Below are 22,215 nucleotides of genomic sequence, written 5' to 3'. Positions count from 1 at the left end.
TAAATATTCTGCTCCTGCTATTTTTTTATAATTCAATTTAAACTATCAGGTTTAAATATCCAATTTATTTCTCATCTTCCTATTTGCATCTCTGAGGCAGAATATGCCACTTAATTCAGACTTGCTTTTTTTTAAGCTTATCCAATTATTTCTGCTTCCTGATGCTAAGTGATTGCTCCCTTCCTCCACCTACAATCAGAAACTATGTCAGCAACCATTGTAAAATACAACTCAACCACCTCAACTTTCCCAAAAGTACTGAAAATAATTGGAAAGAGATATAAGAAAAATACAATATAGACCAAAGGGGGAAATCGCAAGATAGTCACAGAACAAATTAAATAAACAGGAAAAAAAGAACAGAGAAACATCAGAAGAAAATAAGAAATGGGAGTGGGAAACATTAATGGATATAAACAGGATGAAGCAGACCATCACCAGAAGGGTCATAGCTTTAATTCCTCAGTGTTATTATTTCAGAAGGTCGAGCAAATACGTGCCGTTACAAAGCTGGCACGGCAGCCCCTCTACTTTCTTATAAGTTTGCAAAGATTTGGCATGTCATCTAAAATTTTGACAAACTTATGTAGATGTGCAGTGGAGAGTATACTGACTGGTTACATTAAAGCCTGGTATAGAAACACCAATGCCCTTGAATGGAAAAGCCTACAAAAGTAGTGGCTACAGCCCAATAGATCCTGGGTGAAACACTCCCTGCCATTGAGCACATCTACAAGGAGTGTTTTTGCTCTCGCTGTCTTCTCACTGCTGCCAGCAAGAAGGTGGTACTGGAGACTCAGGGGCTACACCACCAGTTTTAGGAACAGTTATTACCCCTCAATCATCAGGCTCTTGAACCAGAGCAATTTCATTCACCCCGAAGCTGAACTGATCCCACAACCTGTGGACTCACTTTGAAGGCCACTTCAACTCATGTACTTGATATTAGTTGTTTATTTATTTATTTATTACTATTATTTTGAATTTTTCTCCTTTTTGTATTTACACAGTTTGTTGTCTTTTGTACATTGGTTCTCTGCCCGTCTTTGTTGTGTGTGGTTTTTCATTGTACAGGTCGACCTTCACTAATCTGGCACCATTGGGACCTGAGGAGTGCCGAATCAGTGAAAATGTCGAATTACAGGAGGATCACATTAAGCAATAGCTAACCTTCACTAATCCGGCACCATTGGGACCTGAGGAGTGCCGGACTAGTGAAAATGCTGAATTACAGAAGGATCACATTAAGCATAATCAGTGCCGGATTATCGAAGGAACTGGATTAGAGGTAGTCGGATTAGTGAAGGTCGACCTGTATTATGTTTCTTTGTATTTACTGTGAATGCCTTCAAGAAAATAAATCTCAGGGTTGCATATGGTGACATATATGTACTTAGACATGAAATCTACTTTGAACTTTGAAGAAGAAACAAGAGGAGGGAAAGAAATAAAAACAGAAACAGACAAGTGAAGAGCAGCCACCTCCCCATGGCATGAAAATGGAAGATATAGAAAACTCATTCTTCAAAAGTTAATGAAGAATGCTAGTTTTCTTCAGCCATGGTGATGGCAGTAAAAAAATATCACTCCATAGAAAACTGAAATGGTAACAATTTTGATGTCTATGCTTCAAGGTTTGGGTATAACCAACTGCTATTTTCTACACTTTCACTGAATTGGAACAGGTCCCTAAATCTAGATTTAAGTCAAAAACATGGCATTCTCCAGGGTTACTATAGAAAGCAATGATGAATTATTCCAAATTTACATTTGAATCCAAATCTGTTTTGTATAGCAAACACAGCATTATTCTCTTTCAGCCTAAGACCTTTGGAAATAAGCCATGGACAATCAATGCCAATATAGCTCTGCAATCGGCTTGCAAGATGAATCATGCCCATTTCCATAAAACTTCCTTCTCATTCAGATTTGTATCAGACCCAAGATTCTACTGATGCATAATTTATCACCATCCATAGGTCTTACTTTTTGTAAATCTCCTCTCTAAGCTGCAGTTTTACAAGCTAAAATCTACTGATAGGAACCATTTTTTGTGTAATCTATACAGGATACTTGAAGGAACTATGTTAATTTACAAATTATGTTAATGTCACATAATTCATATAACCTACCAAGTAACAATGTTTACAAACTGTTTTTTTCCCCCTGAGGTTCAAATGCAGTAAGTTGTAAGAAGCACTGAATGCCTCAAAACAGTTTAGAACATAGAAACATAGAAAACCTACAGCACAATACAGGTCCTTCGGCCCACAAAGTTGTGCCGAACATGTCCCTACCTTAGAAATTACTAAGCTTACCCATAGCCCTCTATTTTTCCAAGCTCCATGTGCCTATCCAAAAGTCTCTTAAAAGACCCTATCGTATCTGCCTCCACCATCGTTGCCTGCAGCCCATTCCACGCACTCACCACTCTCTGAGTAAAAAAACTTACCCCTGACATCTCCTCTGTACCTACTCCCTAGAACCTTAAACCTGTGTCCTCTTGTGGCAACCATTTCAGCCCTGGGAAAAAGCCTCTGACTATCCACATGATCAATGCCTCTCATCATCTTATACACCTCTATCAGGTCACCTCTCATCCCCCATCACTCCAAGGAGAAAAGGCTGAGTTCACGCAACCTGTTTTCATAAGGCATGCTCCCCAATCTAGGCAACATCCTTGTAGATCTCCTCTGCACCCTTTCTTTGGCTTCCACATCCTTCCTGTAGTGAGGCGACCAGAACTGAGCACAGTAATCCAAGCAGGGTCTGACCAGGGTCCTATATAGCTGCAACATTACTTCTCGGCTCCTAAATTCAACTCCACAATTAGTGAAGGCCAATACACCGTATGCCTTCTTAACCACAGAGTCAACCTGCGCAGCTGCTTTGAGCATCCTATGGACTCAGACCCCAAGATCCCTCTGATCCTCCACACTGCCAAGAGTCTTACCATTAATACTATATTCTGCCATCATATTTGACCTACCAAAATGAACCACTTCACACTTATCTGGGTTGAACTCCATCTGCCACTTCTCAGTCCAGTTTTGCATCCTATCAGTGTCCCGCCGTAACCTCTGACAGCCATCCACACTATCCACAACACCTCCTAACTTTGTGTCATCAGCAAACTTACTAGCCCATCCCGCCACTTCCTCATCCAGGTCATAGTTTTCATATTCAGAATTTGTTGAATTACTGAAAATCACAAAACTACAAATGCTGTAAATCTGAAATACAAATAGAAGTTGCCGCATTTTCTGTTTTTATTCGTTGAATTAGTATTTTGGTATATGTTTTAAATTCCACACATATTACAAAAACTTTAATGAATCAGATGAAAATCTCAATGGACCAGATGACCAAAAGCATGAAATCCAATATTTCTGCAATTGGACTTGACCTTGCAAATAGCTGAAAGCATAAGAATATGACACCTGAAACCTGAGTTAATCTGTAGTTAATTATTCCACTCTGCGGTCAATTATCTTCCTTAAGTACAGTCCAGGGCTGTGTACTAGAGGCTCAGTAAAATCCACATCCACTTTTTGTACTTCCGGTTTCTGAATTTTAGGTGCACCAATTTCAGCCTGCCTATGGACAGTAAGTTTCAGGTATCTGTTTCTTTTGCAGTAATACTTCTAGCAACTTGCAACAGCATGTCTAAAATCAGGCAACATTAGATGTTTAAAAATCTGTACTGGCTTTTTATTTCCTTGTCTATTCCCAATGCCTTGCATCATCTCCTGTTTCAAACATTTATCTGATTCTTACCTAACAGAGGCAGAGGTCTTAAAAATATATTCTAAGGCCACTCCTCAATCTCATCATCGTAATTTTAAATTGATATGTGTAGAAATTGATGTGTGATCCAACAATTTTAGTTAAGCGCTGCCACAGGTGTATTTTCAATAGCACATAAGGTCTAAGCCATTGTGCACAACTTTTCAATCTTGCACTAAAATGTTTTGTTCATGTGCTCTGCTGCTGCGAGTTGTACAAAAGAAATCAGGTAAGTGCAAGACTAAGTCTGGGTATTGTAGAAAATGAGAGCTGTGAAAGAGATCATCCTGAAGCTAGAGTTGGGAGGTTAGGGTATCAGAAGTATGATTTTGGGTCTGAGATGAAAATGACAGGGTTCAAGCAAGAATCAAAAAGAGGATTAGCATGGGGTCAGTAAGATTGTGGTCAAGCTTATTGTTTGGAAATGGGTAGGACAGGGGTCAACTGCTGGGGATCAGGAGAATTTAAGGGAAGAATTGGCTAACAATCAATACAGATGGTGCAATTTTAAGTCAATTATCAGGTGTAGTTGTTGAAGACTTAGTTATGCAAGGTGAGGATAACTTCCTTGGATTGGTGATTGATGACTGAAGGGAATAGTTAGAGACCCAGCTGAGTATATTACTTAAAGATTACCTTATAAAGGTTTTTAAGAAATACTGATGAAACTCTCTCTTAACCACTGTGAAAAACCAGCTTCTGACTGAATGGACAGTGGACTGTGCAGGTCACGAACATACAGATGATAAATAACAGAACTTGCATCTAGACATACATTCTAGCTGTTGCATACCACTGCACATTTCTGTGGTCAGGTACACAGAGGACACAGAAAAATAGTGACCACCTCATGTAACTCACAGCAAGTCTCCAGCCTTGCTTAACGTTTTTATTTATATTGAATGCCACGGAGCACAAAAACATTCTAACTGTTAAGATACTTGAAAATACTGGCCTTCCCTGATTTTATTCTTAAACCGTTTTGCAAGTAATTTTAATTGAACTGGAATGCCGGTATGGATTATTTTTAGTGTTGCTCAATTTTCAAAAAAATTATTTCCATGCATTGTGTAGTGCTTTGAATGCAGCAGTACATAAAATATTTTTTTGAATATTAGAATTCCAGTTTTTGTAATGCTTCAATGGTCACAAGATTTTAAGGGGATTTTTTCTCAAATTCGCATACATCAGATTAAGCTCACTTGTTGGAAATTAGCTTAATTTGATGTATCTGAATTTGAGAAAATTTGGACTGTTTGTCATGCCTGTTGGCAGAATTATGTCTTTCTGCAATGAATGTAGGAAAAATGAAGTTGGACCTTTAAATAATGCTGTAGTGTAGCCTTTAATTTCAGTAAGAGCAGGTTCCTCTATGAATGAACAGCATTTTTAAAAGAAGATCATTGAAAATATTGTATTGCATTACCATTGACAGTTGACACTCTGTGGATGAGCAATACAAACAGAGCCATGGTGTAAAATTTCTACCTGTTATGCTGATGAATTTATAGGTCACGATACTGTAAGGAACAGTACCTGCTAACTAACTTTTCCTTTCAGAAGTGGTACTCTAAACCTATACTATCTTTCTAGAATTGAGATTTTAAATGTGGGATTTTTTTAAAAATACTTGCTCCTGTATGAAAGTCACCTTTTCATAATATATTGCCCTTTAATTAGCATTACTTACCTTTAACCAATAAGTATCGTAAAGATCTCCAAAAAAAGTCATAAAGATTTACTGTAAGTACCATAATGGGTAAAGCTTAACTTACACTTTTCCTAAATCAGGATTAGTAGTAGCCTACCCTTTAAACTTTTGTCAGAGATATGCATGCTATAAACATTTTGAGAATATTTTTTATTTAAAAATATACCTAGGGAGAAATTAACCTTAGTTTTACATTAAACTGCTTTTATTTCTGTTGATTTTGGAAATGCTTTAGGAGACTGGAGAGTCAAGAATGTGACCCCAATATTTTGTTGAGCCCATTGCTGTGCACTCTATTCACACATATGGCCAAACTCCCGAGCAAATACATCATCAAGTTTGCCGATGACATGACAGTGGTGGGGCTCATCAACAATGATGAGACAGCCTACAGAGAGGAGGTGAAAGTGCTTGAGGCCTGGTACCACACAAATAGCCTGTTCCTTAACGTCAACAAGACAAAGGAGAAGTTTATCGATTTCGGGAGAAATCGCACTACGAACATCCCATTTACATCAGCAGCACAGCAGTGGAAACTGTGAGCAGTTTCAAACTTCTGGAAGTGTGTATCACACACCATCTCTCATGGTCCTACATGGTCAAGAAAACTCATCAACACCCCTGCATTTTCAAGAGAGCTGGACTTTGCGCATCCATACTCAAGACATTCTGTAGATGCACAGTGGAGAGTATCCTGACAAGCTGCATCACTATTAATTACAAAAACTGCACTGTGGCAGACAGGACGGCTCTACGCTGGGTAGTCAAAACTGCCCAATGTATCGGAATCAGAATCAGGTTTAATATCACCAACATATGTCGCGAAATTTGTTAATTTTGTGGCAGCAGTACAATGCAATACATGATAAATATAGAAAATAACTGAAATACAGTAAGTATTTATGCACATTGAATAGTTAAATTAAGATAAGTAGTACAAAAACAGAAATTAAAAATGTAGTAGTGAGGTAGTGTTCAGAGTTCAATGTTTATTCAGAAGTCAGATTACAGATGGGGAGAAGCTGTTCCTGCATCACCAGACTCAAAAAGTTACTTTTCCTCGGCAGTAAGGCTGAACAACACTTCCACCAACTAACTCCACCACCACTTCATTATAGGTTACCTAATAATAAAGTAGTGGACAGCAACATGACAAATACAGAAAAAAAAAGTGAAGCTATCCATTTTAGTGAAACCGAAACATAAAGCATAATTTTTGGACCTCGCAACTTAAAAGGGATTTACTTGCTATAGAGAAAAAGCAACAATGATTCACAAAACTGATTCCAGGGAGAGCAGTTTGCCACATGAGAAAAAGTTATGCAAGTAAGTGTCACTTTCTAGAGTTAATGGGAATCTCATTGTAAATTATACAATATGTGCAGAACTATACATGCTGGATAAAAATTGGGAAGCCTGCAACCAGTCTCAAAATAAGAGATAGGTCATTTAGACTGAGATGAGGAGCATTTGCTTTTCTGAAGACAATAGTGATTGGACTTCCTCACCCTTTGGTGTCTTAGAAAACAAATGGACTACATGGACTTAGGAAAGCCTTAGACAAGTTCATGGAAGGCTGGTCAAGAGGGTTCAGTTGCTTGACATTCAGGTTGAGGTAGTAAACTGGATTAAAAATTGGTTTCATGGGAGAAGGCAGAGAGTGGCTGTAGATGGATGCCTCTCTGACTGGAGGCCTCTGACTGGTAGGTTAGGACTTAATTCCCTAGAGCCTAAAAAAATGAGGAGAGATTTGATAGAGGTACTGTATACAAAATTATGAAGGGTGCAGACTGGGTAAATATAAGCAGGCTTTTTCCATTGAGGTTGGGTGAGACTACACTAGGGGTGGTTATAGACTAAGGGTGAAAAGTGAAATGCTTCAGGTGATCATGAGGGTGAACTTCTTCACTCAGAGGGAGTGTGATCTACATCACTTTTAGGAAAAGAGAGTTAGTAATAATTAGGTGAGGAATGGAAAGTGAAAAATAAGAAAAAGATGAAAGGTTTATTCAAAAATGACAAGATGAGAGATGTTAGGGATAGGGTAAAAGGTTGTTGTAGGTTACAATGGGACGTAGTCAGGATGCGGAGCTGGACAGAGTGGTGGCAGATGGAGTATGATTCAGAAAAAATGTGAACCACTCCAGAAGTATCCTGTGCAGTTCTGGTCACCTCATTATAGGAAGACATGGAAGCTGAGGGAGAAAATTTATGCTGCCTGGATTAGAGAACATGTCTTATGAGTAAAGACTAAGTGAGCTAGGACTTTTCTCTTTGGAGTGATGAGGATGAGAGGCAATGATAGAGGTGTATAATATTATAAGAGGCATAGATAAGAGTGGATAACCAGCACCACTCTTCCAGGGTGGAAATGGCCAAATCCGAGGACATCTGTTTAAGGTAAGGGGAGATGTCAGAGGCAAGTTTTTTTTTTAAAACACAGAGCAGTAGGTGCCAATAATGCACTGCTAGAGATGATGTAGAGGTTGATACAATAGGAACTCTTAGATAGGCACAAGTGATGTACAGAAAGTGAAGAGGTTGACATGACAAAGTATGTTGATGAAGATAGAACAGTGGATGTGGCATATACCTTATACTTTATTGTCATCAAACAATTGATACTACAACATACAATCATCACAGCAATATTTGATTCTGTGCTTCCCACTCCCTGGATTACAAATCGATAGTAAATATTAAAAATTTTAATTATAAATCATAAATAGAAAATAGGAAAATGGAAAGTAAGGTAGTGCAAAAAAACCAAGAGGCAGGTCCGGATATATAGAGAGTACGGCCGAGATCTGGGTCAGGATCTGTTCAGTAGTCTTATCAGTTGGAAAGAAGCTGTTCCCTAATCTGGCCGTACAAGTCTTCAAGCTCCTGAGCCTTCTCCCGGAGGGAAGAGGGACGAAAAGTGTGTTGGCTGGGTGGGTCGTGTCCTTGATTATCCTGGCAGCACTGCTCTGACAGCGTGCGGTGTAAAGTGAGTCCAAGGATGGAAGATTGGTTTGTGTGATGTGCTGTGCCGTGTTCACGATCTTCTGCAGCTTCTTCCGGTCTTGGGCAGGACAACTTCCATACCAGGTTGTGATACACCCTAGAAGAATGCTTTCTATGGTGCATCTATAAAAATTATAACAACTGTAGTAAGGTGTTTGACAAGGTTACTCATGGTAGGCTCATTCATACAGTCAGGAGGCACAGGACCAGGGGAACTTGGCTGTGTGGATACAGAATTTCTTGCCCATAGAAGGCAGAGGGAAGTAATAGATGGAGACCTGGAGGTCTATGACCAGTGGTGTCATGCAGGGACCTGTTCTGGGACCCCTGCTCTTTGTGATGTCCATAAATGATTTGGATGAGGAAGTGGATGGGTAGATTAGTAAATCTGCAGATAACATAAAAGTTGGTGGAGTTGTGAATAGTGTGGAGGGTAGTTGTAGGTTGCAGTTGGGCATTAACAGTATGCAGAGCTGAGCTGAGAAATGGCAGACGAAGTTCAAGCTGTAAAAGAGTGAAGTGATTTATTTTGGAAGGACAAATTTGAAGCCAGAATATAGGGTTAATAGCTGAATTCTTAGCAATGTGATGGAACAGAGGGATCTTGGGGTCCACATCCATAGATCCCTTAAAGTTGCTGTGCAAATTGATAGGTTTGTTAAGAAGGCATATGGTGTGTTGACCTTCATTAGTAGGGGGAATGAGTTCAAGAGCTGCAAGGTAATATTTTAGCTCTAAAAAAAACCCTGGTTAGACCACACTTAGAATATAGTGTTCAGTTCTGATTGCCTCATTACAGGAAGGATGTGGATGCTTTAGAGAGGGTGCAGAGGAGATTAACCAGGATGCTGCCTGGGTTAGAGAACATGTCTTCTGATTATAGCTTGAACAAGCTGGTGCTTTCTCTTTTGAGTGAAGGAATGTGAGAGGTGTACAAGATGATAAGAGGCATAGATCGAGTGGATATCCAGTGACTTTTTTCCTGGGGGGAAATAGCTAATACAAGGAGACATAATTTTAGAAGTATAGGGGGGTTGTCAGAGGTAAGTTCTTTACACAGACTGTTGGTTGTGTAAAATGCCCTGCCAGGGGGTGATAGTAGAGGCTGATACGTTTAAGAAATTCCTAGGTAGGTACACGTATGATAGAAAATTGGGGGGCTATGTAGAAAGGAAGGATTAGATTGATCTTAGAGTAGGTTAAAAGGTCAGCACAACATGGTCAGATGTTTCATTAAAGAGAGAGAGGTAGGAATGAAAGAAAGATCATTCTGAGTTCCTGGTTCACCCACTAGTCATGATAACATCACTTTTGAAATGTTCAAACTTAACTGCAGCAGTACCCAAGTTATATGTCAGGGTCCTGCATGAATGACTGGGGAATGTACTGATACCTTTGCCATTATTGACTAGTAAGTACAAATTTATTCTTGATTCTGTAATTCCATGCTCTAGATTGCATTCGGGGCTTTTTTTGAATTGCCAGCTATTTCTAGATGTTTAAATAGTTTTGGACTCATTAATCTATTGTTTTTGTTTTGGTTTGCATTTGTGTACACAAACAAGAGCTATGAACATTACCAGCACAAACACGAGGAATTCTGCGGATGCTGGAAATTCAAGCAACACACATTAAAGTTGCTGGTGAACGCAGCAGGTCAGGCAGCATCTCTAGGAAGAGGTACAGTCGACGTTTCGGGCCGAGACCCTTCATCAGGACTAACATTACCAGCACTTGTGAATACATCAACACATTTGTCACTGAAAGGCATAAAAACTGTAAATGATGAAAATTTTTATTAAAAAATTGAGATATCTAGCAGGTCAGGAAGAACTGGTGATAGAAAGAATTAAACAGTTTCAAATTGATGACTGTTCTGATGAAAGGTCATCAACCTGTAAAAAGAAAGGTTTTCACTCCATAGATGCCCCCTGATCTTCAGAGAATTTCCAGTATTTTTCCCTTTTGTACAAAATTTGAAAATTCAGTTCCACAAAAGATCCTACAGCTTAAAAGCAGTGAGGATATTGCAGATGTGTTCAAAATAATCTTCCAAATCTCTCTAGATTTGGTAACTTTTTATATTTTGGCGAAGTGTAGCAATCACTTCATAACATAAGAAAGGTAAGACAACAAAATTAGGAAATTATAGTCCCATCAGAAACTTAAAATGTAATAAAGGATGGAGTGTCTGAATGTCTTTAAAATGTTCAGTTGTCGAGAAAAAGCGAACATGTGTTTAGGTAGTCTCCAACCTGATGGCATGAACATTGAATTTCTCACACGTCTAGTAATTTCTCACACCTCCCCCTTCTCTCTTTTTCTATACCCCATTCCAGTTCCCTTCTCACCTCTTCTCTTCTCCTCACATGCCCATCATCACCTTCTGGTTCTCCTCCACCCTCCCTTTCTCCCATAGACCATTCTCTTCTCCTATAAGATTTATTTGTCTTCATCCCTTTACCTCTTACACCTATCACTTCCCAGCTTCTTACATCATCCCCTCTCCCTTACCCACCCACCTTCGCCCTAAGGTGTTGACCCAAAATATCGACTGTTTATTCCACTCCATAGATGTTTCCTGACCTGCTGAGATCATCTTGCATTTTCTGTGAGTTGCTATGCACTTCCAGCTCCAACAGAATCCCTCGTGTTTATGTAAACGTTACACCATGCCTATCAAACTCAATGAGTTTTTGAAGTGGAGAGTAAATCATATCTAGTTGATTATTCCACCCACTTGAATCTATTACTATCTTCTTGATGGCACAAAGACACAAGGGATTAATTTTGTTTTTAATTATTCATCCACAGGATGTGGTCATTGCTTGCAAAGCTGGCAAGTAGTGGCATCTCTATTTGCTCAATGAATCAGGAAGCTTAAAAGACCACCTCAAAGGGCAGTTAAGAGTTAATTCCACTGTCGGATATAGAGTCACTCATGGTCTAGACTAGGAGTGGGTTGCAGATATACCTCCTGAAGCACATTAGTAAGCTAGGTGGGATTTTACAAGAATCAAAAATTTCATTGTCAGTATTACAAAGAATAGATTATTTTTTCATTCCAGATTTTCAAGCAGAGGATGGAACAATGTATGCCATGTGCATGCAGGTGTGATTAGTAGAAATTGGCATGGTTAGCATAGACATCATTGGCCAATGGGCCTGCTCCTGTGCTGTACTGTACTGTTCTATATTCTATTTGAATTTGAATTCCCCAATTGTCATAATGGTATTTCTACTCCTTCTTTGTGTTAATAGCTTACACCTCTGAATGCTAATCAAGTAAATTTATCATTATGCTAATTTCCCCTTAACTATCCTACCTCTGTTTCAGCCTTCTGAAGGAGTAAGCTACTAAGAAATAAACCTCAAATTGAAATATTATCTCCGGGACGTTGAGAGATAAGTAAATGTAACCAAGAATCTTAGAGTATAAACTAAACATTTTGTCACTGGATGGTTTGCTGATTCTTTGCTTACTAATAACAAGTCAACCTCAATACATCAGAACTTACCCTACTTAACTTTAATGTGGCATTATGGATAGGACAACTTCCAGATATTAAGATTACAAGTGTTCTTGTCAGTTTTATCTTTTGAGACTCCAGCTGTAATGTAGGTGTATTTGGAAATCCCTAAACATTTGTCTTTGACAGCTTTCAAACAAGTTGTTTAGGGTTAGGTAAATGGAGTAAGCCTTCGTGAGGAAAATATTGTGTCCTTCACTCCAGATTATTTAAATGGATTTCTCTTCAAGTAGTAAATTTCTGTAGTGTATCAAACACCAGGCTAATCCAAGTTCACAATTCTTATGTAGCCCAGTTATTTATCTTACTAGTTTCTCATGTGACTTTGTGATGCCAGCTTGTAGGAAGCACAACAGATAATCTAAGTGTAACTCGCTAATTGATATTATTCGATTCCTGTGTTAGCCTTACAGTTTTGTTCACTTAAGTCTTTGAGCATGCTACTGTTATGTTTTGTAATGTCAAAACATTAAACTAATTCAAAGGAAAACACCAGGGTCCAAAAATACAGATGTACCTTCGAGTTTACTTTAAGCAAGGTGCGCACCTATCACGTGGTAGTGTGATGATGCATGCAATTAATGTATTTTACATATAAATGGAAATTAATTATAATGAACAAAAATACTTAATCAAACTATATATAAACACAAAACTGCTAAAATATAACTGAAATATTAAATACACAACACTACCCCCCCCCCCCCGGCTTTGCTATAAACTCCAATTCAATATAGAATTATCTGAACTATATACACAGTATACGATACAATACAACTACTATATACAGACATCCACAGCATAGCAAATTTTAAATTGTCCCATTCAGGTCATGAGGTTGAATCAATGTGGAGGATTTCTTACTCATGTGGGATAACATCTTTCTTGACAAGCAAGATCACTCTGCTTGCCCGGTGAGACTTGTGGCTGTGAAAACAATCTCAGGTTCTGGGGCCTCCTCTGTGATGGTTGTAGGGGTTGACTCTGAGACTGCAGGACGTGGCTCTGACTGCTCTGACCATTCTTCTCTCTTTCTCTCTCTGGATTTACTTCAATCCTTTTCTTTTTTTTCTCACATTCCTTATCCCTTCCACACCTTTCTCTTTCTCATTCACATCTCTTCCCTCGTTCTTCTTCTAGTTTGTGCATCTTGATCATTAGTTCACTGAAGTATTCTCTTATTAATCCTTCTATTGCTTCTTTTACAATCTGATCTCCCCTCTTGTTTTCCTCATTGACAATATCATCTGATAGATCTTCTGTTTCACTATCTCCATTTGCTCCTTTCTTTTTGGCCTTCCATTCAACCAGCTGGGCTTTGGTCTTTGTATCTACTTTTACAAGCAGCTTTTTGTCTCTCCCTTGAAGTTCATGAATTAATCTTAATGCACGCACAGTAGATTCTGGTTCGTTACTACTCACAAAAGCCAAATGATTGCAACTTTCCTGAAGCTCCTTGAACACTCCTCCAACTTAAAACAAAGCCACGTCACAAATATATGCTTGATTAATATATCAGAAGCTTTCTCAGATATGTTGCCAATAAAAACTGTTGTAGTTGGACCACTGCTTTTGTCACTTTCACGATTCCTCTGAGCAGCATGGTCCTTTCTTGATCCAATATGCTTTCCAAACAGACGCACAGAGGTTGGCACCAACACCAGTTTGTCCTCTGTTGGACAACAGTTAGACCATAAGACCATAAGACAAAGGAGCAGAAGTCGGCCATTTGGCCCATCGAGTCTGCTCCGCCATTTTATCATGAGCTGATCCATTCTCCCATTTAGTCCCACTCCCCTGCCTTCTCACCATAACCTTTGATGCCCTGGCTACTCAGATACCTATCAATCTCTGCCTTAAATACACCCAATGACTTGGTCTCCACTGCCGCCCGTGGCAACAAATTCCATAGATTCACCACCCTCTGGCTAAAAAAATTTCTTCACATTTCTGTTCTGAATGGGCGCCCTTCTATCCTTAAGTCATGCCCTCTCGTACTAGACTTCCCCATCATGGGAAACAACTTTGCCACATCCACTCTGTCCATGCCTTTCAACATTCGAAATGTTTCTATGAGGTCTCCCCTCATTCTTCTAAACTCCAAGTAATACAGTCCAAGAGCGGACAAACGTTCCTCATATGTTAACCCTCTCATTCCCGGAATCATTCTAGTGAATCTTCCCTGTACCCTCTCCAATGTCAGCACATCCTTTCTTAAATAAGGAGACCAAAACTGCCCACAGTACTCCAAGTGAGGTCTCACCAGCGCCTTACAGAGCCTCAACATCACATCCCTGCTCCTGTACTCTATTCCTCTAGAAATGAATGCCAACATTGCATTTGCTTTCTTCACCACCGACTCAACCTGGAGGTTAACCTTAAGGGTATCCTGTACGAGGACTCCCAAGTCCCGTTGCATCTCAGAACTTTGAATTCTCTCCCCATTTAAATAATAGTCTACCCATTTATTTCTTCTGCCAAAGTGCATAACCATCCACTTTCCAACATTGTATTTTATTTGCCACTTCTTTATCCATTCTTCCAATCTATCCAAGTCTCTCTGCAGATTGTTTCCTCAGCACTACCGGCCCCTCCACCTATCTTCATATCGTCAGCAAACTTAGCCACAAAGCCATCTATTCCATAATCCAAATTGTTGATGTACGAAGTAAAAAGAAGCGGCCCCAACACAGACCCCTGTGGAATGCCACGGGTAACCGGCAGCCAACCAGAATAGGATCCCTTTATTCCCACTCTCTGTTTCCTGCCAATCAGCCAATGCTCTATCCATGTATGTAACTTTCCTGTAATTCCATGGGCTCTTATCTTGTTAAGTAGCCTCATGTGTGTCACCTTGTCAAAGACCTTCTGAAAATCCAAATATACAACATCCACTGCATCTCCCTTGTCTAACCTACTTGTAATTTCCTCAAAAAATTGTAATAGGTTTGTCAGGTAGGATTTTCCTTTAAGGAATCCACGCTGAGTTCTGCCTATCTTGTCGTATGCCTCCAGATACTCTGTAACCTCATCCTTGACAATCGACTCCAACAACTTCCCAACCACCGATGTCAAGCTAACAGGTCTATAATTTCCTTTTTGCTTCCTTGCCCCCTTCTTAAATAGTGGAGTGACATTTGCAATCTTCCACTCCTCCGGAACCATGCCAGAATCTATCGACTTTTGAAAGATCATCGCTAATGCCTTTGCAATCTCCACAGCTACTTCCTTCAGAACACGAGGGTGCATTCCAGCTGGTCCAGAAGATTTATCTACCTGTAGACTATTCAGCTTCCTGAGTACTTTCTCTGTCATAATTGTGACCGCACACACTTCGCTTCCCTGCCACCCTTGAGTGTCCGGTATACTGCTGATGTCTTCTTCAGTGAAGATTGACGCAAAATACTCGTTCAGTTCCTCTGCCATCTCCTTATCTCCCATTACAATTTCTCCAGCATCATTTTCTATCAATCCTATACCTACTCTCACCTGTCTTTTACTCTTTATATACTTGAAAAAGCTTTTAGTATCCTCTCTGATATTATTTGCCAGCTTCCTTTCATAGTTCATCTTTTCCCTCTTAATGGCCTTCTTAGTTTCCTTTTGTAAGCTTTTAAAAACTTCTCAATCTTCTGTCTTCCCACTAATTTTTTGGCTTTGACTTCTGTTGTCAGCCATGGTTGCATCCTTCTCCCATTCAAAAATTTCTTCTTTTTTGGAATATAGCTGTCTTGCACCGTCTTCACTTCTTGCATTAACTCCAGCCACTGCTGCTCTGCCATCCTTCCCGCCAGTGTCCCTTTCCGGTCAACTTTGGCCAGTTCCTCTCTCATGCCACTATAATTTCCTTTACTCCACTGAAATACCGACATATCAGATTTTGGCTTCTCTTTTTCAAATTTCACAGTGAACTCAATCATGTTATGATCACTGCCTCCTCAGGGTTCCTTCACCTCAATCTCTCTAATCACCTCCGGTTCATTACACAATACCCAATCCAGTACAGCCGATCCCCTAGTGGGCTCAACAACAAGCTGTTCTAAACAGCCATCTTGTTGACATTCTACAAATTCTCTCTCTTGAGATCCAGTGCCAACCCGATTTTCCCAATCTACCTGCATGTTAAAATCCCCCACAATTATCATAACACTGCCCTTCTGACAAGCCTTTTCTATTTCCTGTTGTAATTTGTAGTCCGCATCACTGCAGCTGTTTGGAGGCCTACAAATAACTGCCATCAAGGTCTTTTTACCCCTGCGATTTCTTAGCTCAACCCTTAAAGATTCTGCATCTTCCGATCCTCTATCACCTCTTTCTAATGATTTAATATCATTTCTTACCAATAAAGCCATGCCTCTCCCTCCACCTACCTTCCTATCCTTCCGATACACCGTGTATCCTAGAACGTTCAGCTCCCAGAGACATGCATCCTTTAACCACGTCTCAGTGATGGTCACAATATCATATCTGCCAATCTGTAGCTGTACGACGAGATCATCCACCTTATTCCTTATGCTGCGTGCATTTAAGTATAACACCTTAAGATCATTATTTGGTACTTTTCGCTTTGATTTCACTGCAACTCATCCCATTGGCTACACATTTGCCCCATCACCTGCCTGTCTTTCCTGACATCTTTACTGCTCACTATCTTAGACTTATTTCTGTTTTCCCCTTCCTCTGCTCTATCATTCCGGTTCCCATCCCCCTGCCAAATTAGTTTAAACCCTCCCTAACAGCTCTACTAAACCTTCCCACCAGGATATTGGTCCCCTTCGTGTTCAGGTGTAACCTGTCCATTTTGAACAGGTCATACTTCCCCCAGAAGAGATCCCAATGATCCAAGAATCTGAAGCCCTGCCCCCTGCACCAGTCTCTCAGCCACGCATTCATCTGCCTGATCCTACTATTCTTACCCTCGCTAGCACGTGGCACAGGTAGCAATCCTGAAATTACTACTCTGGAGGTCCTGCTGCTCAGCTTCCTTCCTAACTCTCAGAAATCTCTCTTCAGGACCTCCTCTCTTGTCCTATCTATGTCATTGGTACCAACATGTACCAAGACAACTGACAACAGTTCATTGTGTTCGGTATAGAGAAAGCTGTGGAATCATCCAGTACCTTTCTGAATTCTCTTTTAGATGGCTTCATTGCAGGGGATGTGGCATGCAAATGGTGGATATATCTCCAATCAAGTTGTAGTTCTCTCAGCCAATCATGACCCCACGATGCTGGTCCTTCAGTTTTTACCACATACAAGCTCAATGTGGCTTGGTTGATTGTTGTATTTCACTATTACAGGTGTCATCCCTACAGGAGTAATCTTTTCTCCAGTTTAAGTTCTTTTTTGAATACTGCAGGCTTCAGTTCAGTATCTTTGAAATGCCTCTCAAACTCACTTTGTGGAATGACTGTAAGAGCTGAACCAGTGTTTAATTCCATTTTAATTAATTTGCCATTCATTTCTGGTGTAAGCCACACTACATTAATTGTTACTTTTCACACTGTAATTCTCAAGGCTACACAATCCAGAGCCACTCTCAAAATTATCAGATTTTTTTTTATCAACAGCATGCAGATTAGTGCTCTTTTTGAAACTGCAACTTGACTTTTTAGCATTTTCTCTTCCCTGTGCAGACCATTTATTTGTGTCTGCCTGACATGCTCTTTGTATATGCCCTACTTTGGTATATTTTCTGCAAGTTTCACCTTTAAATCTACATTTATTTGCCACAACGGACAGTAACACAGTTTGTTCAGCCAGGCCAGTTTCTGTTTAAAAAATGCAAATTTGTTCATGCTCACTCTCATTCCTGACTACAACTCAGTTGCGTCTGTGGTTTCCATTGAAACAGCAATTTCTGCAGCACCTCAGGGGTGTGTGCTTAGCCTACTGCTCTGCTTTCTATATACACATGATTATGTGGCTAGGCATAGCTCAAATACCACCTACAAATTTGCTGACAATACAACCATTGTTGGTAGAATCTCAGGTGGTGACAAGAGGGCGTACAGGAGTGAGATATGCCAACTAGTGGAATGGTGCCGCAGCAACAACCTGGCACTCAATGTCAGTGAGATGAAAGAGCTGTTTGCGGACTTCAGGAAGGGTAAGATGAAGGAGCACATACCATCTTCATAGAGGGATCAGAAGTGGAGAGAGTGAGCAGCTTCAAGTTCCTCGATGTCAAGATCTTTGAGGATCTAATCTGGTCCAAACATATCGATGTAGTCATAAAGAAGGCAAGACAGAGGCTATACTTTATTAGGAGTTTGAAGAGACTTGGCATGCCAACAAATACACTGAAAAACTTCTATAGATGTATCGTGGAGAGCATTCTAACAGGCTGCATCACTGTCTGGTATGGAGGGGCTACTGCACAGGACCAAAAGAAGCTGCAGAAGGTTGTAAATCTAGTCACCTCCATCTTGGGCATTAGTCTACAAAGTACCCAGGATATCTTTCGGGACCGGTGTCTCAGAAAGGCAGCGTCCATTACTAAGGACCTCCAGCACCCAGAACATGCCCTTTTCTCACTGTTACCATCAGGTAGGAGGTACAGAAGCCTGAAGGCACACACTCAGTGATTCAGGAACAGCTTCTTTCCCTCCGCCATCCAATTCCTAAATGGACATTGAAGCTTTGGACACTACCTCACTTTTTTTTAATATACAGTATTTCTGTTTTTGCACATTTTAAAAAATCTATTCAATATACGTAACTGATTTACTTGTTTGGTTTTATTTTTTCTCTCTCTCTGCTAGATTATGTATTGCATTGAATTGCTGCTGCTAAGTTAACAAATTTCACATCACATGCCGGTGGTAATAAACCTGATTCTGATTCATTTGAATGTTACTGTGCTTTAGTTAGGAGTAATTTTTGAATGCTCTCTTCAAGTTTCCACAAACTAATGATTACTTGATGTATCATTAAGCCCATTACTGAAATGGCAATGCTCAGATAATCTCTTCAATTCAGCCACGTATGCTGAAGTGGATTCCCCTTCTTTTTGATTCCGCTTGTGAAACCTAAAGGCTCTGCAATTAACAATGGCTTTGGTTCTAACTGTGCCAGCATTACGTTTGCAATAGCTGCAAAGCTTATTTCTGATGGTTTGGTTGGAGCAGTCAAACTTCAAAACAAACTGTATGCCTTTAAACCTAATGAACTCAGCAAAATTAGCTCTTGCTTCCCATTGGCTGTTTCATTTATTTCAAAATACCGTTCCAATAGCTCAGTATACATGAGCCAATTACATGTTGTGTAATCAAACTCTTCAATCTTTCTGACATAGCCAGCCACTTTGGATGTGTTTTAATGATTATTATCACCTGGTACTCACTCTTAATAAACTCTGAATTTTTCTGTTCACTGCCTTAAAAATAAAACTCGATCATGTCTTCCCTTCTGAAAAACATGTGCTGGCTGCTTTTGTTTTAAACTCAATTGTCCCTCCAAGTGCTGGGGTGCCTTTTTACTCACCAATGCTCCTGCTGCATTTTATTTTATTTTGAACGTCTTGTGTTTAATCTGTGAGTAGCCATCACGGGGTTGTTTCAAAATACCTTGTCACCAGTGTTATGTTTGGTAACTTCAAAACATTAAGTCAATTCAAAGGAAAACATGGGGTCCAAAAATATAGGTGTAACTTCAAGTTTACTTTCAGCAAGGTCTTCGCGTATCACATGGTAGCACGATGACGTATGCAATTAATGTATTTTATATATAACCCATAATTAATTATTTATGAACAAGAATACTTAAACAATTTATATACAAGGCTGCTAAAAATTAACAGAAATATTAAAAACAGAACAACTACAACTAATATACTCATTCCATTTTAGTTACTTACAGTGATGCTGCCACATGGCTCCAACACAATTGGAACTGACATCTTGCCTTGCAGATTCAGCTTGGTGAGATAAAATATCTTTTCACCTACAATCCTTTCTTTTTTCATGCGACGTATACTGTAGAGTCTAAATCGCACAGCATAATTACCAATCATCTCAGACTCAATCCGATTAAATTTAAAGTCCTCTGTGAAGACAGGGCATGATCCTCGTTGGACGCTTGTTTTTGACCTTTGTTTCTTTGTGGGAAGAAGCACAAGATGTACTTGCCACGAGTTGTTGCCAATTCGATTATATGTAGGAATGTCTGTAACTGCTGTGACCGTTACTACTAGTTTCTGTGCTTGTGAATCATAATCAAAAATGACATCCAATGTACCATACTTCGAAACAGGTTCTGGATCATAAGCTTTAGGTAGCTGTGCAGAAGATCCTCTAGCTGACATGTCCTACAGAATATGAATAAAAGATTAAAGATTAAGTTCAATTTGTATAAACTTATTAACTTAGAAGTGACAAACTTGGTCAGTCTAGAAGAGGCATGAGGAATATATGACACGGTGTTATAGGTGTTTAGTGGATACAAGCAAAGGAAAATGAGATACAGCAAATTATATAATACTTTACATATCTGTATGTGAACCCTTACCTTAAAAATGTGCTTGTATTTTTTGATATCTTCTATTTCTAATTTTAAGTTCATGCCAGTTGAAAGCTTTCAGTTAGGAGCAATGCACTATTGTAATTTCAGAGAACTTAAACAGAAAAATATGAGATGATACCGATGGTCATTGGAAGAGACTAGTATGGTACAACAGCAATTTACTGCTTCAAAGTGCAAATCAATATAGTGGAAACTTCTTGGTCCATTTGGGCATGAATTGCCTAACTGCTTATGTTTAATCTAGTTTATTTAAGTATCATTTTCACAGTTGCTTTCAGAGACTGATTACTGAAAATTTAATGATTTAAGGTACAGAAGTGCAAAGAGATTATTAATAATATGAAATAAAATGGACTGGTTTATAGACCTGCAGTGTAAGTTACTTGAAAGGTCATTGAAGGAGAAACCATAAATGGAATATATAGGCAATTAGATCAGTTTCAACAAGTAATGATATAATCACCTTTTAACACATTTATAGTGAAATGGTGTCAAAATGCTTGTTGTGATGCATCTAATTTGGTAATGTAGTGGGTAGTGCTCGTCGCTCTCACTTTCAGCTTCCACCAATGGCTAGTAGTCTTGCAAAAAGGAGAGTTGAATGTACAAGTCTCTCCTTGCCAGTACATAACCTCTCCAACATCAAGCCTCATGTAGTGCCTCCTCGCTGGTGACACACAGAAACTGAACTCCTTTCGGATTCAGGCTGAACTACGGAGGACACATGTAGCATGCAGGCCCACCAGTGTGTGGACATGCCTTGGAATTTGTGAACCAGATCCCCAGGTATGCGTAAATAGCCCCACTGCCTTGTAGGCAGCTTCGGGAGAGACAAAGGCTATAGAGTAAACCCAGGCCACAAATCTGGAGTGGAGCCCCTAAGGCAGCTGGACGTCATTAAACATCCTTCCAGCAGCTTCTGCAGCCAAGCTGGTGCCAAACATATTGCTTCATAAGCTTTCCTTTGGACTACACTAGTGAGGTTGAAAGGGGGTTCTTGACAACTGAGTATCTCAGGATCTCCATACCTTTCACCCAGGCTTGTGATGATGATCATCATCACTCATTGTCCTTTGAGGCAGACGGATGCCAATCAACCAGTGAAATAATAACTTGAATAACTGATATTAGAACATGGGTTGATCTATAAAAAATAACATTTTCTTTCAAAATATTCTCATGGTCCCAGAAAATGGATTCATAGACAATTAATATCAGCTTATCTCTGTTCTTCTGCTAGGGTGTTTATACCTCTATTTTCCAGTCTTATCACTGGCTAAAACCAATGCTTATAGCAATATTTTAGTGTAAGCTTTCAAATATGTGTTTATGTGGCAGAAATGTTCAATTATTTTTGAAAAAGCCAATGCTCAGTCTATAATTGGAAATTATAAGATGAGCTACATAATATCACACAGGAAAGTTATGGAGTTGAGCTTCCAATGTTTATATAATGATTAGTCTAAAAAAAGAGTGAAATGAAGTATCAACAAGGATCGCATCTGGAACTAATATAGTGACTTTCTTCTCATGTAGTTTTTCAGAAGTGGAATCAAGTACAATTCAAAGCAAGAAAATTACAAGAAAATCTGTAAGTTTGCCAATTCAAAACAGAAGGCACACACGTCCATATTTTAAATTGCTGAATTCTATAAATTT

At 39.4% G+C, this 22,215-nt stretch overlaps 1 protein-coding gene across 2 annotated transcripts in view; it reads right to left on the bottom strand.

The window, feature by feature from the left end:
- Positions 1-22,215, bottom strand: part of LOC140202181 (synaptotagmin-14-like) — an 83,663-nt gene that overhangs the window by 28,936 nt on the left and 32,512 nt on the right. For both annotated transcript variants that reach the window (XM_072267054.1, XM_072267053.1), the window contains exon 4: positions 19,892-20,341. In XM_072267054.1, coding sequence (XP_072123155.1) covers positions 19,892-20,341 — 450 coding nt within the window. The remainder of the gene's footprint in view (positions 1-19,891; positions 20,342-22,215) is intronic.

The sequence above is a fragment of the Mobula birostris genome, chromosome 8 (assembly GCF_030028105.1).
Source record: "Mobula birostris isolate sMobBir1 chromosome 8, sMobBir1.hap1, whole genome shotgun sequence".
In the NCBI taxonomy this organism is placed as follows: domain Eukaryota; kingdom Metazoa; phylum Chordata; class Chondrichthyes; order Myliobatiformes; family Myliobatidae; genus Mobula; species Mobula birostris.
This window is presented reverse-complemented; position numbering and strand designations above follow the sequence as displayed.